This window comes from Nestor notabilis, unplaced genomic scaffold (assembly GCF_000696875.1).
Source record: "Nestor notabilis isolate BGI_N333 unplaced genomic scaffold, ASM69687v1 scaffold4252, whole genome shotgun sequence".
Classification (NCBI taxonomy): Eukaryota; Metazoa; Chordata; class Aves; order Psittaciformes; family Psittacidae; genus Nestor; species Nestor notabilis.
In genome coordinates, this window is record NW_009916821.1 from 27,346 (window position 1) to 49,134 (window position 21,789).

The 21,789-nt window shown below is 46.3% G+C and overlaps 1 protein-coding gene across 1 annotated transcript in view; it reads right to left on the reverse strand.

The window, feature by feature from the left end:
• LOC104413692 (voltage-dependent T-type calcium channel subunit alpha-1H-like) overlaps positions 1 to 21,789 on the reverse strand; it is a gene marked incomplete at its 5' end in the record, with an annotated part of 74,448 nt that overhangs the window by 21,179 nt on the left and 31,480 nt on the right. The window contains 11 exon segments of the mRNA XM_010024758.1: positions 7,774 to 7,969; positions 9,161 to 9,250; positions 9,952 to 10,077; positions 10,639 to 10,765; positions 12,780 to 12,964; positions 13,062 to 13,130; positions 13,287 to 13,410; positions 13,809 to 13,909; positions 14,312 to 14,746; positions 15,994 to 16,202; positions 18,345 to 18,435. Of these exon segments, the coding sequence (XP_010023060.1) occupies positions 7,774 to 7,969; positions 9,161 to 9,250; positions 9,952 to 10,077; positions 10,639 to 10,765; positions 12,780 to 12,964; positions 13,062 to 13,130; positions 13,287 to 13,410; positions 13,809 to 13,909; positions 14,312 to 14,746; positions 15,994 to 16,202; positions 18,345 to 18,435 (1,753 nt within the window).

Here is a 21,789-nt window from a genome sequence, read left to right on the forward strand (position 1 = left end):
TGATGCAGGGCAAAGCCTGTGGCAGAACTGATTCAAGCAAGCCCTGTGAAATGGCCAAGTGACTCCACCCAGCAGTGAGAACTACAGTAGCTGAGTCAAACCTCTTGTGCCTGTAGAATGGAGCTCTGCAGCTTTGAAAACCAGGTCCTTTTTCTCCCCCAAGTACTCTCTGTCCTTAGTGCTCTGTCTCAAGCTAGAGGACAACCCCTCCACTTCATGGGACTCTTATCACATATAGAAGGGTGAGAAGCAGGATGGAAATTAGACCAAAGCCAAGAGAAAAGCTTCAAACTCAGCAAAGCTTCAACTCCAGTTTGGAGGAAAGGCTCAGGGCAGGTCTAATTTCTCTTCATCCTGCTGATGCCAGGCATGTTCCACATAAGAGAACATACCCTGAGCTCAGCTTTTGTAACAGAAGCCTTTTGGCATATTTTAAAGGTCTAAAGAAGACACAGCAATGCCTGTGGCAAAGTAGGGCACATGCGTGAGGGTTACAGCACACAGGAGAACATCAACAACAATGGAGCGAGGGCGAGGTGCTCAGCACTTGTTTCTACAAAGACCATCAGCACAAGCTCCTATGGAAATATCAAACCAAGGGCATGGTTGCATCTAAAACCCCACTCAGGCTCTGACCACATGAATTTTGTATCATCTCTCTCTCTGGTCAGGACTCTTCCTTTCTTCTCTTTGAATGGGGAAGTTTCTGCACATGACCAAGTGCCTGGGCCTGTTCCAAGGAGACAGTTTAGACACTGCCCTGTGACCGAGCTGTATTTACTGAATGTGCCTCTCTTAATTTAGACCATGACCACGGGATGGTTGTGGGTGCTTGGATGGAGGCACATATTTCTCAAACTTAAGAAATGTAAATATTCAAAGAGTGTACTTAAGGCCAAAGTCAGCATTGCTGTAGAGTTTGCAAGTGGAAGAGACATGTTGGGTCGTACTAAGTGAGGGCAGGAGTGTTCTTAACAGAGAGAGGGGGTTTTGCTCATGTTTTGGCCAATTCAGCACGAGGAGCTAGGAAAGAGTTGCAAATCAGGAGAGAAATAAGTTCAAAAGTACTCAGTGCCCCCCTGCAACACATCTTCCACTCCTCTCATCTTGCTGATATCTTTCAGATAGAGGGACTTTGGAAATGTGGGGATTATTTTGGTAGTGCAACTGATGCCAGATTCAAGTCCAAACCCCTAAAACTGGATAAAGGGAAACTGAACCTGATGCTCTCTTTCAGCTCCTATTTTTTCTGGCAGCTAAAAGTGGAGTGGAGACACAGGCATTTGAAAAGCATTTCCTTCTGACCAGGGTCACCTAGGCTGCTTTTTTCCTCCTAATGGGTGTGGAAAAACAAGATGAAAGCAAACACAATTGTTCTGAATACATTTTTCTCTTGCTTTCATGTGCCACGTGCCTTAGTCCTAGTGGTCATCTTGGACTGGTTAGAGCTGTGTTTGCTACTGAGCTCAGCTGATCTTCTGCTCTGTTTGAAAATTACTAATAAAAACATTGCAGTATAATATTTATTTGAGCCTGCACAATGTGCTTTCATGTGTGTTCAGGATTACAACACACTTCTTAGGTTTCTGTTTGGAAGTGTCTTCTTGGAAATGCAAAATATCAGCTTGTTGGGTGGTCCCAGAATACCCCAAATAGCCAAATGTTATATTAAGGGACTATTTATTAACAACAAATGGTTGATTAATGGAGCTCAGAAGACCATTAGCAGTGCTGTGTGGTGTGTGGATATGCTGGCTAGCAGCACAGAAGGAAAACAGGCTGTAGGTGACCGCAACTACTGCAGGTCGAAGGAGGTGATCCTGTGTCTCTACTCTGCTCTTGTGAGACCTCACTTGGAGTACTGTGCACAGTTCTGGTGTCCTCAACACAAAAAGGACATGGAGCTGTTGGAGCAAGTCCAGAGGAGGCCAAAGGATGATCAGGGGCTGGAGCAGCTCCCATAAGAGAGGCTGAGAAAATTGGAGCTGTTCAGCCTGGAAAAGAGAAGCTGTTGGAGACCTCAGAGCAGCCTCCAGTGTCTGCAGGGGGCTACAAGGATGCTGGGGAGGGACTCTGCATCAGGGGCTGTAGTGATAGGACAAGGGGTGATGGGTCCAAACTGAAACAGGGGAAGTTTAGATTAGATATAAAGAAGAAGTTCTTCACTGTGAGGGTGGTGAGGCACTGGAATGGGTTGCCCAAGGAAGTTGTGAATGCTCCATCCTTGGCAGTGTTCAAGGCCAGGTTGGACAGAGCCTTGGGTGACATGGTTTAGTGCGAGGTGTCCCTGCCCATGGCAGGGGGTTGGAACTAGATGATCTGAGGTCCTTTCCAACCCAAACCATTCTATGATTCTAACTACTGTCTAACCTTACTCATTTAGGATGCAATGCACCCCTGAAGCGAAGTTAACAGATGAAAAAGAAACTTCTCCTGGGGGGACACATACAAGGACAATCTGGGACAAAGTTGACAAGGCTTTGAAACACGTGCAACAACACAGTCATGCTTGGTGCAGTAACCCATGCAATGTCCATTAGAGGAGATGCTGCTCATGCGAGGCGAACAGTGGTGAGCAGGGGTGTGCAGGAAGGACAGCCCAGCTTCTGCTCTTGGTGATGCTGACGTTGGGTCAGGACAAGCCCATGGAGGCAGAGGGGTTGCAGCAGGGTGAAAGCAGTGAGAGGTCAGCCACACAGCTTCACTGCAGCTCTGACCTGCTCCGAGCAGGAGGGAGGCTGCAGGATGAGCTCCAAAGCCCTCATCTCTGCCGGGTCAGTGTTCATTCCCGGTCCCTTTAGGATCAGGAATTTTATTTCAGTCAACAGCACAGTGAGTGCCTCTGGCTTCCTCTCAGTTCAGACACACATTTTTACTTCTTAGTGAGGATATACTACATTATTCTCCCCAGCTTGGGTGTTAAGTGTTTGCTGCACAGCCTGCTCAGCCAGAGATGTGGAGCCTGCAGGAGAACCTGTATGAGAACACTGGACCATAGGGATGCGGGCATAGCAAACAGGGGAGATCTAATGCATCATTAATTACTGCAGACAAATGCAACCTGGGTCTGTTTTTTCCAGGGAAACAGCTTCTGGGATGAGGCTCCACTCAGCCAACTAGCAGATTTACATCAAACACAGACAAGTATCCCTGCAGCTGATAGTTTGAATTGGTGGAAATGCAGGAGGAAAAGGAGAAACCATCAAACATACACAAAAGCAAAACCACAGTCCTTTCTAGACCCCACTTCTACATGTTGGCTAATGCTTGAACCTCACCTTTCTGCAGAGTATTTCAACTACTTTGCTGGTGATTCTGCTGACATGAAAACTAATGAAGCACTGTCTCTTAGCTTAAAAGCATTTAGGTTGGCATTCCAATTGCTAGCTACAGCTCCTCCATTATTCTCCTCTGCATGAAACATTAGAAAGCCCTAATGGGTTTATATGCATGCTTGGCATGGAGTAGCTTTATACCTGCAGCTGCCTGGAAAAATAAGCAAGATAGTTTGATAATTCCCTAGTTGGAAATATTGTGCAGATATGCCCAAACTTTTCGTTACAGCTCAAATATTTCTGCTGGTTCCAGACATGGTTAAGGCATTTAAATACCACTGTGCTGCCCACGATTGCTCCCCCCTAGAGCAGACGACTTGCAGTCAGTGCTGTGAAAGGCAGCTCTGCTGGGTCTTAAAACAAAACCGGCCTCTTCCTTCTAGAATGCCCAGATGCTCCATTCTCTGTTGGGAAATGCCTCAGAGAAACACAGCTGTGACCACGCTCATAGAGCAGAAATCAGGAAAAAGCATTTATTTTCTGAGTTCTCTGATTTTGGGGTCTTCCCAGAGACCAGTGACTCGGTGACACTACTGGAAAGCACTCGCTGCTCCCCAGCTTGGGCCTCCCCAGGCTGGGCCAGGCACTTCCAGCATTGCCTGCACTGCTTTCAGCACACACCACCACCCAGACCCCACTCCCAGCCTTTGAAGCCCCAGAGCACTGCCTGTGTGTGACCTGACATCAGGCTCTGCTCAGGGCTTCACAGCACAGACAGGAGGGTTGGATTTGGCCTCGTCTCCTGAATACAGAGGAGATGAAGCTGATCCATGTGGTTTTAATACAAAAATTGAATGTGGGGAGGCTGGTTTTGGTCTGTGTCTTCTGAGAACCTCATTAAAAGGTTAGGAACTGCAGGACTGCTAAATTACACTACACGTATTTACATAGTAGATAGAGTGGATGGAGTTTATCTTAGTATTCTAGTTTATCTTGAATTTTTACCTTCATATTTAATAGCACATTGTGCAGTTCTGCCTTTGAAAACCACATCAAATGCATTTCTGCAGTGTATTCCAACCCCTTGCCCTATCTTCTCATGTGAGCTGAGTTAACTGGCAAGCCCAATGCCTTCTTTCAGTGCCGAGTTTATTGTAGCCTGGTTCTGGAGGCTGGGCTGCCCTCATGGAACCAGCACCCTGCTGACATGTTAGGTCTTAAAGGTCTTTTCCAACCTCATTGATTCTACGAGCTCTGTTGCTGGTGCCTCGAGTGCTGCTTGTTGCAGCAGTGGAAAGAGTCAAGGCATGCTGACAAGGGCTGTGGGGTGTCACCCTGTGCCAGTGGCCCTCAGATGGGGAACAAGAAACTTTCTGGAAAGGTCTGAGGTGGTGCCTAATAGCTGTGAGCTGAAAGGGACCTTTCCGCCAGGTTCCTGAAAGTACCCCCAAAACAGGCACGTGAAGGAGCTCTGTCCTGCTGCAGGGCTGTGTCCTCCATGGAGCAATCCCTCTGCCAGGCTCATAGCTCTGCACACAGGTCCAAATCCTGGACCCAGCCTGCAGAGCCTGGGATTTGTACCCAGGGCCTGCTCAGATGGAAACATCCCGGCACTGATAAGATGAGATGTAATCCATTTCCAGGCCTGAGCCCAAGCCTGCTGTGTCTCAATGATGTGTTTCTCTGTGTGTAGGTATCTACAAGATGCCCAAAGACCTCAATACACAGAAATACACACAGGGTTGCTACACACAGAGGACATTACAGACAGGACACAAAGACAAGATGCCAGGCAGACAGAGCGAGTCCAGACGTGTTGCTCAGGTACATCTGTTGGCTATGCTGGATTTTAGTCTTGTTAACAGCCCAAATTCTTCTTCCTTTTTATGGTCTCTTCAGGCCAGCTACTAGAAATGGCAACTGAAGCAAAAGCAAGGTTCTCTGTTAGGCTTCCCAGTGTAGGCTCTTGTGCCCATCCTGCCCCATGGGGATTGGCCTCTCACCTGCTCCTCCATATGGGTGACACGCAGCTCTGGGGCACGTGGAAAGCATATGTAGCATCCCATGCCTGCATGTGTACACAGACACTCCCCCCAGAGACTCAGCCACACACAGATGGCACCAACCACATTTCACATCTTTCTGAGTCTGCCACGTTTTTTCACCAAATCCATCATGTTCTGAATTACCCAGGAGGTGAAAACTTCTCCCATTTAAATAATAATTAAGAAATCCATTAAAATGCAAATAGTGACCTTCCAAAATGTGTATCAGATACTTGATTTCACCTTGTTTGTGACTAATATTTGGCCACCAAGCTGTCCATGCTGAACAGAGGCACACAGGAGACCTCAGAGCCAGACGATCTGAGATAACCTCCTGGAAGCTCAACACATGGCCAAACATTTAGCCTCTCAGTTGCTATATTGGACTTGATCCCCTTCCAGAAAGCTGTCCTCCTCCCTGTGTGCTCTGCAGTGAAATGTTACAACCTGCATCTGCGCAATGCCTGGGTCTGAAGTATCTCCTTGACTCTAGCCTTTCAAGATAGCTGAATAAAGAAAGAGGGGCAATGGAACAGTGTCCATCACTTTGACAGGGACTGGCTCTTCTTGGTGTCTAAGCGCAGGCTGTCCTAAGATTTACTTACTAATCAGGAACAGCAACTGGCTGTGATTAAGCTATGCCTCCTTACCTATGCCCCAGTCTATTTTGTCTAAAGATGCTTCATTTTCTTTGTAAATAAGCTTTTTTTCTGCACATAAGCTTTGAGTTTATCTGAATGTCTTCTTGGGTCAGCACATTGGGGGAGAACTGCTGCACAAGCAGGAAGACTCTTGAGAGCCTGAAACCGATTTCTTTTATTGTGCTGGAAATGCTGCCTCCAGGATTTCCACTTCTAATCCTAGATGGAACTTCAAACTCAAAAACCAAGATGGGAAAAGGGAAATGAAATTGCATTTGAACTCTTCTAAATCTCTGGAGAGACTCAACGTCGGTTTGCAGCTGGCTGGTTTGATCTAGATTTCATTCGAACTTACCTCACAACTACCTAAGATGAAATGGGCTTGGCTTTCACTGTGGTGTCAGGTCACCCTGTCATTAAGGCCCTGTGGAGACCATGGTGCAGACATTTAATGCTGAGGTGTCCCATGGCTCTAATAAAGAGGACCACAAGAGCAGGAAAGAAGCTGTGAGAATTGGGTTTCTACTAGCAAACCCTCTGATTGCTATGTCCTTAGAGCCAGGCAAAAGACTATTTGATCTAACTACAGTCTTCCCAGCTAAAAATGGATACCTATGGCTTGCTGTTAGGGAAACAACAAGCCATTTGTCACAGGGGTCCTTACAGGAGATCACAGAGGGCAGCACAGTGCTAGGCAAAGAGCCACAGGACTGCTGCAGTGAGCAGGACTGGAAGCACTCAAGCCTTATCCCTGACTAAGCTCATCTTTCATCACTGTGGCCAAGCCATGTTCCCTCACTTACTTCTAAAAATGCTTGCCAGCATCTAATGCAGGCTACCCCTGCTCACTAAAACTGGCTGGGAAGTTGGTGTGGCTGTTTTCCTGGCAGTTTCCCTGGGAATACCCACCAGATGCTACAGGCACCTTGTCCCTGGCAGAACCTGCCAAGGAGCAGTGGAGGTGAGAATTAATACATGAGAATCCCTGGGAAGGTTTGGGTCAGGAAAGGAGCACAAGCTCAGGAGTTTTTCTGGTCTGGTTTGATGGTCCCTACTAGATCCACTGAGGAGGAGCTGAAGCTAAAGGCCTTCTGTTGCACTGTAATGGCCCTGCATCTGGCTGGTATTTCCATGTAGACTGAGTGCAAGGACAAACTGAGTCCCAGCAGCTCCCCCAGCCTGTGATGGGGCAGCATCTCTTGTAATGGACATCTTCCAGAGAAGAATTTTCTGGACAGCCCCATCCTGGGGCTCCATTCCTCTCCCCAGGCCTGTGGGTTTGTTCATGCCCTCATGCAGCATGTTTGTGGCATGCAGGGCCATGCGCTAAGACTCTATAAAGCATCACACTTATTTTGTCTAAGAAAAGAACTCATAAATCAAACCACCACCATCCTCAGATGCAAGCGGCACTTTAAGCCACTGGGCTACCCTTGGGACTGGCCTTCATGCACACAGTAAGCACTGAGCTGTTTACTCACTGCATCCCTCAGGCACACCGCAAGCTCCCGCTCGGTGCTTGGGACACTTTTGCCTTGCAGAGCACGACAGAGAGCTCTGCTTGGAGGAGGATTTCCTCCCCAGCCAAGTAAACAGGTAATGCTTTACTTCGGGCTTGTAGAGGACAATTCCAGGGTGTTGGCAACCCAAGACTTAAGGTACCGCACTAAAGAGGTAACGAAATAAAACAGCGTTTTGAAATCCCATGGAAACAAAACCAAAGGGAAATGAAAGTCTTGCTTTGGGAGCAGGCAGGGCTCAGAAAGATTTGGGTTTGTAATGCAGTCTACCGACCAGACAGGTACATCTCCTTACTCCTGCGCTTTTTCTCCAGGCGTCTGAGGCGCTTCTCCTCCCGCCGCCGGGCCTCCTCCGCCTCCTGGTGCTGGCGGCACTTGTGGAAGTTCTCCACCACCACTCCCACAAACATGTTGAGCACGAAGAAGCTGACGATGAGCAGGAAGGAGATGAAGTAGAGAAGCATCCAAGGGTTATGGTTCTGGATGGGCTGGTGAGGTGGGGAATTAGAAAACAAAGAGAGAAGTTCGGCCTGGAGAAGAGAAGCTGCGCGGAGACCTCACAGCAGCCTTCCAACACCTAAAGGGGGTCTATCAAGGATGCTGGAGAGGGACTCTTCATCAGGGATTGGAGTGACAGGACAAGGAGTGATGGGTTCAAACTTAAACAGGGGAAGTTCAGGTTGGATATAAGGAAGAAGTTCTTTACAGTGAGGGTGCTGAGGCACTGGAATGGGTTGCCCAAAGAAGCGGTGAATGCTCCATCCCTGGCAGTGTTCAAGGCCAGGTTGGACAGAGCCTTGGGTGACATGGTTTAGTGTGAGGTGTCCCTGCCCATGGCAGGGGGTTGGAACTGGATGATCTGAGGTCCCTTCTAACCCAAACCATTCTATGATTCAATGATTCTAGGTGGCATAGACATGATGTGTGGAGGTCAGGGTATTGGGCACTCTGTAGCAACAAGACATCACAGTACACTGTTGTGGGGAGGAGGAGAGGGCTGAGAGGAGTCAGGAGATTTTTCCCCAAACAGTTTCCTCTCACTCACTTTCTCACTGACTAGAATTTTACTTCTGTTGTAAAACCCATCCTGGCCTCCATATGGGGGCTTACAGGACTGAACTGGCAGTTATTTCACACAGCTTAAGATAAATCTCAGTGGATGTGCATCATCACACCTGCAAGATCAATTTAGTTAAAGATAGGCTCCAGCTTATTTTTATTTAGATGTGAGCTCATGGTTAATGTTTCTCAGTTGTTCAGAGATCTTCAGCAGCAGGAGGAAATTAAGTACAAAGTGTTACTGTAGCTACAATTGGGTACTACTCATCAAAGACTCTTGACTTCCCTTTGCAAATGCCACATAATACGCAAACTTAATCTCTCTTTCATAGCATTCCTGTTTTTTTCCCATCTCATGTGAGTTTGCTCTTATTCATCATGTTTTCCATGAAGCTGCAGTGCAGTGGCACATGTGGCCCTCCTCAAGTACCATCATTCAAATTAAAAACCCCATCAGTGCTTGTTTATGTACATGGTACTCAGTGGAGAACAGAAAACCTTGGCAGCCCAATACACAATCAGTTCCTATAGCTCTGTTCCTTCCTGGGACTTCAAAACCACTCGTCACCCCAGCATGAGACTTGTGAGAGCAACACAGCTGGACTCTGCAGTATATTTACCTGTTGGTCAATACCCACAGCATCCAAACCATCGTACATGATGTTCACCCAGCCATCTTTGGAGGAGAGGACAAACAAGGACATGAGGGCCTAGATGAAAATAAACAAACAGAAAAGCTTGGTCTTGCATTTTAGTTGCCAGAAAAGAAAATACAACAGACAACACTCAGCAAAACCAATGCACAGCTCAGAACACATCATCTGGCCTGGAGCTGGTGGAGAAATGCAACATATTGTGGCTGCTTTTACCTATTTCCATATCTGGCTTAAAAGAGAGCAAACTACATCTGTTAACACTCCTTTTCTCTCACATACAGGCTGACTTATGCTTAGACACATGAGGCTTTTTGGTCACCAGAGCATGATAAAAAGTCAGTATTGCAGGCTGGCTCAGTATCACGGGGTTTTAAAAGGCAACAATATATCCAAGCTCTTCCTCTGGGCTGTCTTGCTTTTCAGCCAGTGTATAACACCTTATTTTATTTCAATCGCAAATGTAACGGGTAGAAGTCAAGAGACTAAAAGTGACAGTTGAGGTCCAGACAGGAGGGGCTGCATGTAAAAACAGTAGCTTTAAGATAACACTCTCCTATAAACAAGGAACTGTTTAACCCTAGGAAGTCTGGCTGCAGGAGATCAAGACGTGACCTGATCCTGAGGGTTGCTTCTGATAGATGAATTGTTCCTGGAAACTTCCTATGACAAAGGTTCCACACCTGTCTCAAGGAATACATTTTGACTGCTCATCCATTCAAAACTGGTACAGAAAATCCCTGCAGTGAAGACTTTACCTGTCCCAAATTGTCAAAGTTGTACTTCCGCCGAACCCATCTGTAGCGAGCGTTGGTGCAGTCAGTCTTTGTAGTGATGTTTTTCACATCAGGACCATCACAGTAGTAGAACTTGCCTTTAAAAAGCTGTATTTGAGAAGCACCAAAAAAAACAAAAAGCAAAAAAGAGGCTTTGAAAAGTCTATCTCTGATTTATCTTTCTTTCCCCCAGTAGTTGTTTGCCAAGTTCAAATTCCTTTCCTTTTCTTCCAGCTCAGATTCCTGTCTTAGCACACAAGGCAGGAAAACACCTCTGGTGAAACTTCAGGCCCTGACATATTGTTGTGATCCTGCAAGCCAGCCCTGTCTTGTTGGGAGGGTGACAACCTTCTACACATCCTAGTGCACAGAGCTAGGAGGGATCTTGGGAATTCATGTTTTCTTTCCCCTACCCCCAGACAGGCTTAGCTGGTGCTGTGTTGTTCATCAGGGAGGGCTGCTCTTCTAATTCTAGGAAGCCTCCAGTGAGCAGATGACAACTCCACCCCAGAGCATTTCTTCTAGGGCCTGGCTCTTCTTTCCTAACTGAAATCTCCCTTTGGAGATATTTAAGCTCAGTACTTCCACCTTAACCCCAGGTGGTAAGAAAAACAGCTTCTCTTTTGCAGCAGTCACTTTGAGATGGCTGTGGGGAGGGAAATACTATACCTGGACCCCTAAAATCCCAAAGATAATGAAGAAAGCACAGCAGATGAGGACAATATTCCCAATAGGCCTTAAGGAGGAGATCAAGGTTTCTACCACCAGCTTCAGACCTGGGGCTCTGCTGATGACTCTGGAAAAAATGGCAAAACAATAAAGGTTTTAGTATGGTTGGTTTTCCTCCTCTGCTTGGGCTGCAGTAAAGCTAACAGAACCCTCCTCTACCTGCAGGCAGCATTCAGTGATGATCAGTGACTTATCTGGACAACCAGAACATTCACAGTCACATCAGATGGAATTAAAGGAGTATAAGACATCCTGTCAGCAGAGTGTTGGGCAATTGCTTACGAGTAACAGTGAGGAGGGAATACTCTCTATGGGCAGAATACCACAGAGGATCCCACTTCAGCGCTATTTATACCTCAGTCCAGAGAGCTGGTCCTCTCTGACGTCTCCCTGATCCAAGCAGAGGGGCACACACCAGGCAGGAGCCTGCTTCCTAACACAACATGTGCTAATTCAGCATGTCTTGTCCTCTTTCTACAGCCATAAGTGCTCTCCTGCCCTGGGGCCCAGGACAACTTCTCAAACAAAGTAATTTCAGTTTGTTTCCTAATTAGTTCCTGCACTGCCTCTTGGCTAACAGCAACTTGTGATCAACAGCTCCACAGTCAAAGGGTCATCCCATTAAAGAGCAGCTTGCTGTGAGAGCACAGCCTGAAGCAGGTTTTGGGTATTATGGAGAAGAAGTGTTTTGCTTTCCTGTATGAGTGCCTGGAGAATGGCTCTCCCATGGGTGTCTGAGAAATGTGCTAGCACATGTAAGTGCAACCAGCCCAAGCAAGTTCTGCGAAGGGGTGTTTTTACTGAAGAACATCAAAGCTGGTTTTAGGAGGGGCCTGTAGAGGGTAGAAGTCCTTGCAGGTAGCCTGAGCTTGCACATCTAATGATGCTTCATGCCTGCCAGCCACAGAGGAAAGAGGAGAGTTGTATGCTGCAGGGACAAAGCTTTTCAATAGGGTCTTGTTTGGCAGCAAATCATGTGGCAGTCTGAACTGCACCTACAAAGTGTTAGGAATGGTCCCTGGAGTAATCCTGGAGGAGGCTGTGTTAAGTGAAGCCATCATGAGAGGTGATGAATTCCTCCCTATTAATAGGATCTGGCCTACTTATTCTCAAAGACCAACTCCCTTTTTCCCCCTTAGGTTTACTTATTGCCCATGGCCTGATTTCTGTTCCTAGTTATGTGTATTAGGTGTCTTGAGGTGCTGCCAGGCCAAGGCTTGCCCAGGGTGGTTCCTGGTGAGCCAGCACTGCAAGGCCCCGATGCCACCAGAAGAACAGAGCATGGGAGCAAGAGAGGAGACAGACACTCATGAAGTTACTTGTCACTAAGGAAATACAGAACAGCAGATAAATAGCTGTTGTTCTTGTAGTCATGAGCCCAAACAAGATGGCCTTTTCCTATTACTCTCATAAGCAAACCTGTCTCTGGAGGTGCCTATCTTATTTCCCCTGAAATTTAATGAAAAAGGCTTGCATTTCTTGCCAAGCAGGACAGAAACAGCACAGGAGCCATGAGCTGATAAAAATCCCCCAAGCATTAACGCTCTTTGTTACTGCATAATAGTAAACAAAATACCAATTCTCTTTATTCCCTTTCTCACCTACTGAAAGCATCTCCCCTTCCTCCAGCTTGCTGAGAGCTAAATTGTTCTGCAGTAATGGGAGAGCAGGTAGAGATGCTGGAGCTTATCAAATTATTGTCAGTACCTGTTCAGTTGTAAATTCTCTCTCAGTCAACGTGACCTCTTTGCTTGGGAATGACTTGAATAACAAGGAGCCAGACTGATTTGTAAAATGGTGATAAAAATGCAGCATAGAGGAGGCATTCACAGCACTGACTGCCTGAGTATGATAAGACCTCTCACTCCAAACTCCATCTGCTCTTTTCCGTGCTGGAGAAGATGAATTATAACTCATTTCACTGTTTCCAAACAGTCTCACTATGTCACAGCTCCCCAAAAGATGCTTCTACCCATAACTGTGCTCAGCTTTTTGTGTTATTAAGCAAGACCTTGCCAGATCATGTGTGTTTTTTGGTCTCTCAACATAAAGCAAGTCAGCCACCCTGTCAGTGAACACACCTGAGAGGTCTCAAAGTCCTCAGAAGTCTCAAAACACGAAGGACACCCAAGATCTTTGCTCCACCTGCCGATGCCATGGAGACAATAATGTCAATGATAGATACGAAGACCAGGACTCCATCCAGGACATTCCAGCTGCTCTGCAGATAGGTGTTCTCCCCAGAGAAAAAGCCAAGAGCTACCACCTACAGCCAGGAGAAGAGAGACATTTACATCTTCACCCAGATCATAACTATGTCATGTTATGGTTTTTGCCAGGCCTCGCTATGAAGATGCAATTACCTTAACCATCATTTCAGCCACAAAGATTGCAGTGAAGATGTAGTTAGAAACACTTAGGAATATCCTCTCCTGCAAAACACAGAGCAACAAAAAGAGGCAAGTTATTTTAAGAGGTTAGAAAACAAACATCTTAAATCTTGCAGGGTCTTGCCTACACAAGACCTTTCCTAGGCAAGACCAAGGTCTGGATGCTGGATCAAGGAGGAAAATGACTTAGGTACTCACTGTGCTGTGTGGGTCTATGTCTGGTCGCTCCAGTGCTATAGTGATGCAGTTGAGAAATATGAAGACCAGCACCACATGATCAAACATCTTGTGGGCAATGACCTTCTGGCACATCACTCGGAACCTGCAGAAATGGTGGGGAGCAAAATATCCTTTAGATGTTTGGGTCAGTAAGAGACTCCCACCTGAACGGCACATCCTCAAAAGGCTTTAGTAGCTGTGCCACCAGCATCAGCCCAAGTAGTGAGCACTCCACAAGCTACAGCCATTATTATCAGTGCAGTAAGCAAGATGTAACAACAGCTATTAATGCTGGTTAAACCATCCTTCTTCTTGACAGGCATGGAGTGAACCATGCAACAATTCTACCCACATATAACACAAAAAGTTACCTAAAAAGCAGGAACTGGATTTCTAACCCTCTCAGTGTTTCTCCATCAAAGGGAAGGGAAGGCTGGCTAGAAATATAACATTCCATTACCACAAAACCTGGGGGGTTGGCATTTCCTTTGGATTTCTTACCGATTCTGTGGGGAAAACACATAGAGGGACCAGTCTTCATGAGTCTTGCACCACTGTGGTTTGTAGGGCTCCAGGGCTTTGCGAATCCGGTAGCAGTAACTCTGGAATGAAAAGAAGACACACCTTTTCTTCCTCTTTTATTTTCCTGCCTCTTCAACTTTCACAGTCCTTTTGTGAAAGGGGGCATGGCTTTTAGGACAGAGCTGTGGCAAGCATTGTCACATGTGTCCAACAAAACAGCAAGGAAAGGGGGGAAAGAAAGGGGCTGCTGTACAGTGAGAGAGGAGCATGACAAAGCAAGACTTCTAGGCAGGACTCATTCTGAGATCCAAAGTTCTGTCAAAACCATAAAGGCCTCAAACAACCAAAAAGTTAAGTAGGAAACATTCTTTCTTTGTTTTCAAGCTTTTGGGATGCCAAACAGCTGTTGTGAGCAAAGACATTCCTTCCTGGAGTGAAAAAGCCACTTAATGCATGACCACCCAATCTTCCCCTCAACTCACATCCTCCATGTCATCCTCATAGTCCATAGTGTCCTCCTTGTGACCATCCACACGCAGGAAGAACTCGCTGGGGACATGAACCATTTTGCCATTGCAGTCTTGGTACTCAGCAGGCAGAAGAGCCACAGGGCTGATGCTGAGCGAGTGGCGCATGGTGGGCAGCTGGAGCAGCTCCGGCAAGTCCAAGGAGCTGCGGTAGTCCAGGGACTCTGCCCGGCGGTGCAGCGAGGGTCTGCTCACTGTGCTGGACTTGGCATCATCAGAGTCATCATCTGTGCTGCCTTTCCCCTCCCCAGAGAGCAAGGACTCTCTTTCTCCTGACTGGTTCTTCTTCTTGAGGCTTGGGGCTCTGCCCAGGCTATTCCAGCTTGAGCGTCGGCTGCCCCAGTTGCTGCTGGTGCCCCAGTTGGCGCAAGGGGAACTGCGGAGGCTGGACTGAGAGAGGAGAAAGACATTTGAGGGTTTGGTTGCAGGAGAAAGCCAAAGGATATGGCATTTTGAAGACCCTTCTTGTTGTAAGTCATGTCTCCCACATCCAGCTTTCCTCATTGCTCTGATTTTATCATACCTTGAGATGGGAGCAAAGCACCCAGCTAAGCCCACACTGAAGGTGCTCTTTGAACTACACCTGTAGCACAGTTCCAATCCTCTGTGCTGTGTGACCTCCTGCTGTCCTGGTAACAGGAATTCCATATAAAAACTGAACCCAAAGATGCTATTGCTGAAGTGACATTTTCTTTCCTCACATTCCTCCTCCTTCTCGGTGCTGGCCAGCTCTCCTCTGACTGCTTCATCTTCCTTTGGCTGATGGCACTGATGTGCTCTCAGAGAAAGGATTCAAATGATGAACAACCCTCTCCAGCTACTCACAATCCCATGAAACCCCAAGGCAAACAACAGTCATCTCTATTTTCTTTTCAAAAGCATTACCTTGACTAAGCAGCTTACCAAAGGGGATAGTGGCTCTGTCTCTGCGTGAAGTGCTTTCACAGTCCGCTGCCTTGATTTGAACATGATATTGCAGTTACAGAGCAGAGGAATGGGACAGATAAGCAGCAGTGAAAATCCACTTTGTCTATTAACTCTGCTCCCTCTTTTTTCACAGAGCTGCCCCCACCCCCCCTCCCCTGTCGCAGGCAAAATGCAATCAGTTGCCAAAGCAGTCAGCTCCAGCCAGATCTCTGCTCCATGAGCTGTGCCTGGCAGCAGTCGGTCAGCTCATACCTCTGTTTCCCCTCCAATAGGGCTGTTGTACTGAAACTGGAGCTCAGCTGCTGTGTTGGTAAGGACAAATGCTTCATTTCCCTTGATACAAAGCAAGTCTAAGATGCAACTCTAAAATACTGTGGGGGGAAACAGGCCTCATCCTCACAGGAGCATTTGACAGCTCCACTATGCCACCACAAAATGGCCAGCGTAGTTGGGAAAGATACTAGGCAGGAAAACACTGAATCCCAGGACATCCCTCTCTCCCCTTTTCATATAGTCACTGCCCTTGACTGTTATGTTCCCCAGCACAGCACACCCACTCATTTTGCCCTCTTGAATCTGTTCTCCTCCTGCCTTTAGACATACCTCTCACCTCCATCCCCCTCCTTTGTATTTTCCAGCAACACGTGTGTGCACATCATCTGTGCTGCTTGCAGGCACTTGAGGGAGAGCTGTTAGCAATAGGAACATACCAAGGACTTCTGGTCGTAGTTCAAGGGCTCTAGGGAAGCATTACTCCCTCTCCTCGAGTCCACAAAAGTGTGCACTGAATCCATGTGTGGGGAACACTTTGGTGTGGGCATTGGTGTGGCAGCAGTGCGCATGATGATAGGAGGGGGCATGCTTCCCCTGCCCTCCAGGTGTCCATTTGGGGTGACAGCAAGTGAGTACATCTTCATCTCTGGAGAGAAGGGGAGAGAGAAGAAGAGATGAATGCCCAGCTACAGAAATCACTCTTCAAAATGGACATTGTACCCTGGGTCTGCTGGGAACTCTGCCAAATGGAGATGGAACGTTGTGGGCAGTAAGATCACTCGCACCATGTTGAGAGGCATAAGGTAAATGTCACAACCTTTTAAGAGGTCTTCAGCCCTGCCTGGACTTGGAACTCATTGTGCTTCCAAAGGAAGCTGCTTTTGCTCACTGTTTCTTGGGATTTAGAGAGTGAAGTTACAGTTTGGGGTGCCTGGGAGAGAGTTCCCAGGGAAAGGATATTGATGACTGGCTAAATTCACTCTGGGAAGTTACTCTTTTCTCCTTGTCATAGTCTTGCACAGAGATTTTTATGCAGTTCTGATGTGCTTTAAGTTCCTTCATGGGGAAGGCACTAAGTGAACATTAGTCATTGTCTTTAGTCATCTGTTCAGGGGACAGGAAATGGAAGTTGCTTTTACACATCCATTTGTCTAGAAAAGTAAACCTCCTGTAACAGAGAAATCCAATGGCACATCTCTGTGGTAATTGCAAAAAGCATCTATTTTAGCTGTATGGCAACTTCAGACTGCAAAAATGGTATTCACACTGAAGACAAACCAGGCATAACACTTCCAGTGCCATAACACTCCAAACCAAAAGCCTAATCTCAAACACAAAACTAAAGTTGACCTAGCTCCTGTTTTACTGGATTTAGTGGGTTGTGGTTTAATAACTGCAGGGTCAATCTTAAGAAGGGGGAAGGATGGGAGCATCTGTGCCCAGCAGGAAGGAAGTATAAGTCTACAGTGAGAAATCCAAGTGAGTGCATTACCCCTGCTCTTTTTCTTCCACTGGCTGCATTTGTAACTCTGTGCTTCTATTGTATCATCTGTTTAGTTGCTGGCTTGGGCACAAATACCTGATCTGCACTACAGAAGTCTGTGGGAACAATGCCATTCACTTTGAGGGGTGGAAGATCCAGCTCAAAATGTGCTAATCTGCAATATATGTTCCTCTTGCCAGAGTATCTATTTACAGACCAACGGCATTATGACAGAATTGTTAATGCCTTCATGCTGTTTAGTCACTGGTTGGCACTTGTGAGACTTATGGAGACACACAGTTACTCATGGAATTTCGGTTGATGGCAAGTTCAGCCCTGTCTTCTATTCTTGTACTACCTGAGAAGAGGTGACAATATTTCTTTCCCCTAGAACTCTCTTCTTATTTGAAGCTGCTCAGCAAATAGTTGGTGCAAAGCTGGCACACAGTTGGTGCTGTGGGTTCCTTGCCAGCTATTTGCAACGGACATTCATTTGGTCACTTGGTGTTTGCAGTTTGTTGCTTCATCTGCAGGCTGAGCAACTCCATCACCTTGCTGTGATCCAGCTCTCTCTCAGCTTCCCCAACAAATTACTTCTGCCCCTTCCTCAGATGAATTCCATCTGTTCACCACAATCAATATAATTTCCTTAGCTAAAATGAATCCTGGTTTAGAAGCACTTAAAGTAATCCTTTGATTAAAGCCCAAACTGAGAATCAAAGTACAGAGGAACTAAACTGGCTCCTGTTCACCATCAATACTATTCAATTTGTGATCCCTTCCTGTCCACTATCTGGTTGCAAACTCTACAGAGTGAAGGCTGGCACCTACCACTGCATGTTTATAGCACGCTAGCACAATGTGGCCTTACCTCAAATCAAGTGCCAGGCCCTCCTGTAACACAAATGAACAGCAACATTCCCATCAATCAAACCTCACCTAAATGCACTTGTGTAAGAAACCAAAAAGAACATGATTGATTAGAAAAGCTGCTGAGAAGTAGTGTGTGACTATTGCTGTCAGCAAAGCATTCTGTGGGAATGATACAGAAGAAATGAGGAGACATATCTAAATATTCCACTGTAATTTAAATTAGGAAAACAGCTGTTTAAAGGAAATCTCCATGCTCATTTAGCTTCCCTACTCTTTTTGCATGTTAAGAGCTGCTCTCTTGACATATCTATCAGATCTATTGCCACATAAAATGAATTCTTCCACTTTTCCTTGTTATGTTTCTACAAGATGACTGTGGAAGGAGAGTTGTAGCTCTCGGATTCCCAGGAAAATGCAGACACAAAATCCTACCTGTTGCTCGGAGGTCTTTTAGCTTCTCAAAATCATCATCAAAGTTGGCAGATGTCTTGTCCTCGTCTGTGTCTGACCTATTGGCATCACCCTGCAGAGAGGAGAAGGATAATTAACAGACCTGATTCATTTAAGCTTCAGTACAAAGGCCATTTGGGTTAGCTGGCAGATCAGAGACACCTCAGCTCCCCATGGTCATTTTAAGTGTGGCCCCAAGAAGCAGGAAGGCCGAATGCCAACTTCCCTCTGATACTCCCTGGGGAATGACCCCAGGTAAGTCCCTTTTGCTTGTTTTGATTCATTTTCATACTTGGACAGAAAGGATGATGTTGTGATTGTGACTCCTCTTCTTGCAATGTCATTGTGTTTCCTACACTGTGCGGTGTATCCCAGGGGAGAACACGAAAGTGCAGCTACAAAAAACTGGCATTGTGGAGTTCTGTATTTGCACTCTCCACGATCCCAGATTAGGTTTTAACGCCAAAGGATGGTGAAGGGGTTTTCTTCTTTATTTGACAGCACTGTAAAGTTGACTTAAAGCTGAAAACCCAGCCCTGACTTGGTTTCTTCATGCTGGCTGGCAATCGAGATTGTACTGGGAAATCTCTTGGCAGCACTAAAGCTAAGGCAGAAGGGAATGAGGCCAACTTGCCTGGCAGCACAGTATCATCTCAGGACAGCGAACAGCCAACCACCCTCAGGCTTTTCTCCTGGAAATCCAGTTATTTTTCCCTTCCATATCCATCTATCTCTGCTACCACATATGATCAGCCTAAATAATGTTCAAGTATGGAACAGAAGAGCTATGGTCAGGTTCTCCTCTGCTGGGGAAGGCCTGCAGAGAGGAGAGGTTCCAGCAGGCTGTCAGCATGACTCTGGCTTGATCCATCAAGACTGCAGAAAAGCTGTGCAAATTGAGAGCAAATGGTTGGATTAAAGCAGCTGATCCCAGAAAAAGGAGCACAGCTCCTTAACTGATGCTTGAAGAAATCACCAGGGTTCCTAGACACATGGTGCTGAAGTGGCAGTGAACTTCATTTCAGCTGTGATGTACTGCTAACAACCAGCCAGGGTGACTGAAAGGCTTAAGCTCCCTTAGTCATCTTCTCTGGTTTGGAGCAGAAACACTAGTGCAAAGTAGAAGAAAGATCTGCATAGTTTTGGAAGGTTTCTCTGCTTTTCTCTGCTCTGGCACAGATTTCAAATGACACGGGAACAATGTAAGCACAAATATGCAATTATGGTCCTGTTTGAAGTCTGGCTGCTTGTTGTACTAAGCGCAAATGTACTGAAAATGGTTTTGTGGCCATTTAAGCCTATTCTCTTCTAGGGATGCTCCTGCCAAACTTGCTCCACAGGCAGATCAGAACCTGAGATCAAGCTGAGACTGTGTACTGTGATTCACAGTCCAATTTGTAGTGTCCTTTTTGAAATGCTGTTGATGGTTTAGAGCTTAGAGCAGCTCTAATGTGCACCCTCTTAGCTGCACAAGCCTCCCAGGAGTCACTCTCCATCTAAGTAAAAGAAACAGCTGAGCAAAGGGAGGAGAAATGCACCTCAGTGTCTTCTATAACTTCTAAGAGCATCACCCTATAAGAAGACAAAGTCAAAGAGGTCAAAACAAGAATTTCTGCCATGTTCCCAACAGAACCAGGCAAAAAAACCCCCAGCTCCACTGATACTTCTTCCTGGGAGTTGTTCAAGGAGACTGTAAACACCTTTGGTTTACAACCAAGTTAAGTTATACATTTGTAAGTGTAACACTTGAACTGAGCCGTGGTAGCTGAAATACAGCCCTGAGACGGGTTTTCTGTAGCACAGCTTATACCTCACTAGGAGACGACTGACAAAGCCCATAAGCTTGATGTCAAGATTTATAATAAATGGAAGTAGAGAGCAAAATGTGCCCTGCAAGTGTCATGCCTGTGGTTGCTGGCCTTTTCAGAGGCAGCACTGAGTGAATAATACAGGCTTTGAAAACTACTGCTTACACACATTTAAATCATGGGCTGTAACAGCTCCAAAAGGAGCCATTAAGCTTGAGCAAGAAAACGACAGCTATTGAGCAAGGTCTGTAATCTTGCACTCAGAGGGTTTTGCATGAGGCTGCCCATTTCTGCCTTCACATTAGCAGGTGATCCAGCCTCCAAGAGGGCAAGTAAGGAATGGGATCTGTATTGTACAAAGAGACCAGCAAGCTGCCAGGTTGCAGAGGGGAAAAGAACTTTCTTCTGCCTTAAAGCAATCAGGAAAGGATGCAAACTGCTGTGTGAGGCCTCTCTGTGCCAAAATGTAGGCTTGCTTGAGCAGGAGCAGCTTGTAGTCACTTGGGTCACACAGGCTGGTTATTGTCTGTTTGGGTTTCCCTGACTTGTCCTCTTTTTACCCCAATTTGCTGGTTGGTGGAATCTGAGGCTATATATCTGACGTATCTGGCTACTGAATACTCTGAGCTACCATGTGGTTTATGGTATGTTACCCATATGTATTGGTTCCTCCTGCATTCAGTTTATGAAAATATTACTTTAGCACATCTTTAGTCTGCTATAGCCTGTGTCATTTTCTAGCAGGATTGAGTTTGAACACAACCTCTCTGCAAACAGCTACAATGCTCCTAGAGGAAAATGTCTTCTGGGCTGGAAGATGGCATCTACTGTAGAGCCTGTACAAATAGTGGCAATTCCTTTGCTTTGGTCTTATTAGGTTGGCAGCTAAAACATCCACCTCCATGTGCCACAAGTTGCACTAGAACCAGATGTAAAGATGCTAAAGTATCCAGAGCAAAGTTGTGAGGTGCTGAGATCAGTGACACTGACAAAATGACAGCAACTGGGAAACAAGCAGTGCCAGCACAAGCTCTAGTCACCCACACAGGCAATACAGGCTTGTTCTTGGAAAAAGACCACCTTGGTCTTCCTGGTAAGCTGTGCTGGGTCTTCAGGGCATAGAACACACTGTACAAGACATTAAAATGTCCACTAATGCAGTGCAGAGGCATGTATTTTGAAAGCAATGAGCTTTGTGTCTTCTTCTCTGTGTGTGCAGGTGGCACTCACCACCCTCCGCATCCATGAAACAACCCTGAGGGATGTAGATCAGGGTTGCTATTTCCAGACTGGGGCTTGAATCCTGTTGTTTCAACTGATGTTCCTCTGTTAGTGCTGTGAGGAACCTGGAGGGATGTTTTAATAGTGAATCTCTACATACATCCTTGAAAGACATAAATGTGGCTGTGCTGGCTTCAAGGAATTTTTGGTCCATGAATATTTCAGTTCTATTCCATGGTCAGTGAAGGTTGGTCTGAGTGTGATCAGGTTGGTTTGAGTGTGATCTAAACCCTGCAGATGAGAGCATGACACCATTTCTGGGGGAAAAATGACAAGTAGAAATAAAATATCCTATAAAAGATCATTTCTTTCTCCTCTTTCCCATGGGAAGTAGTGAA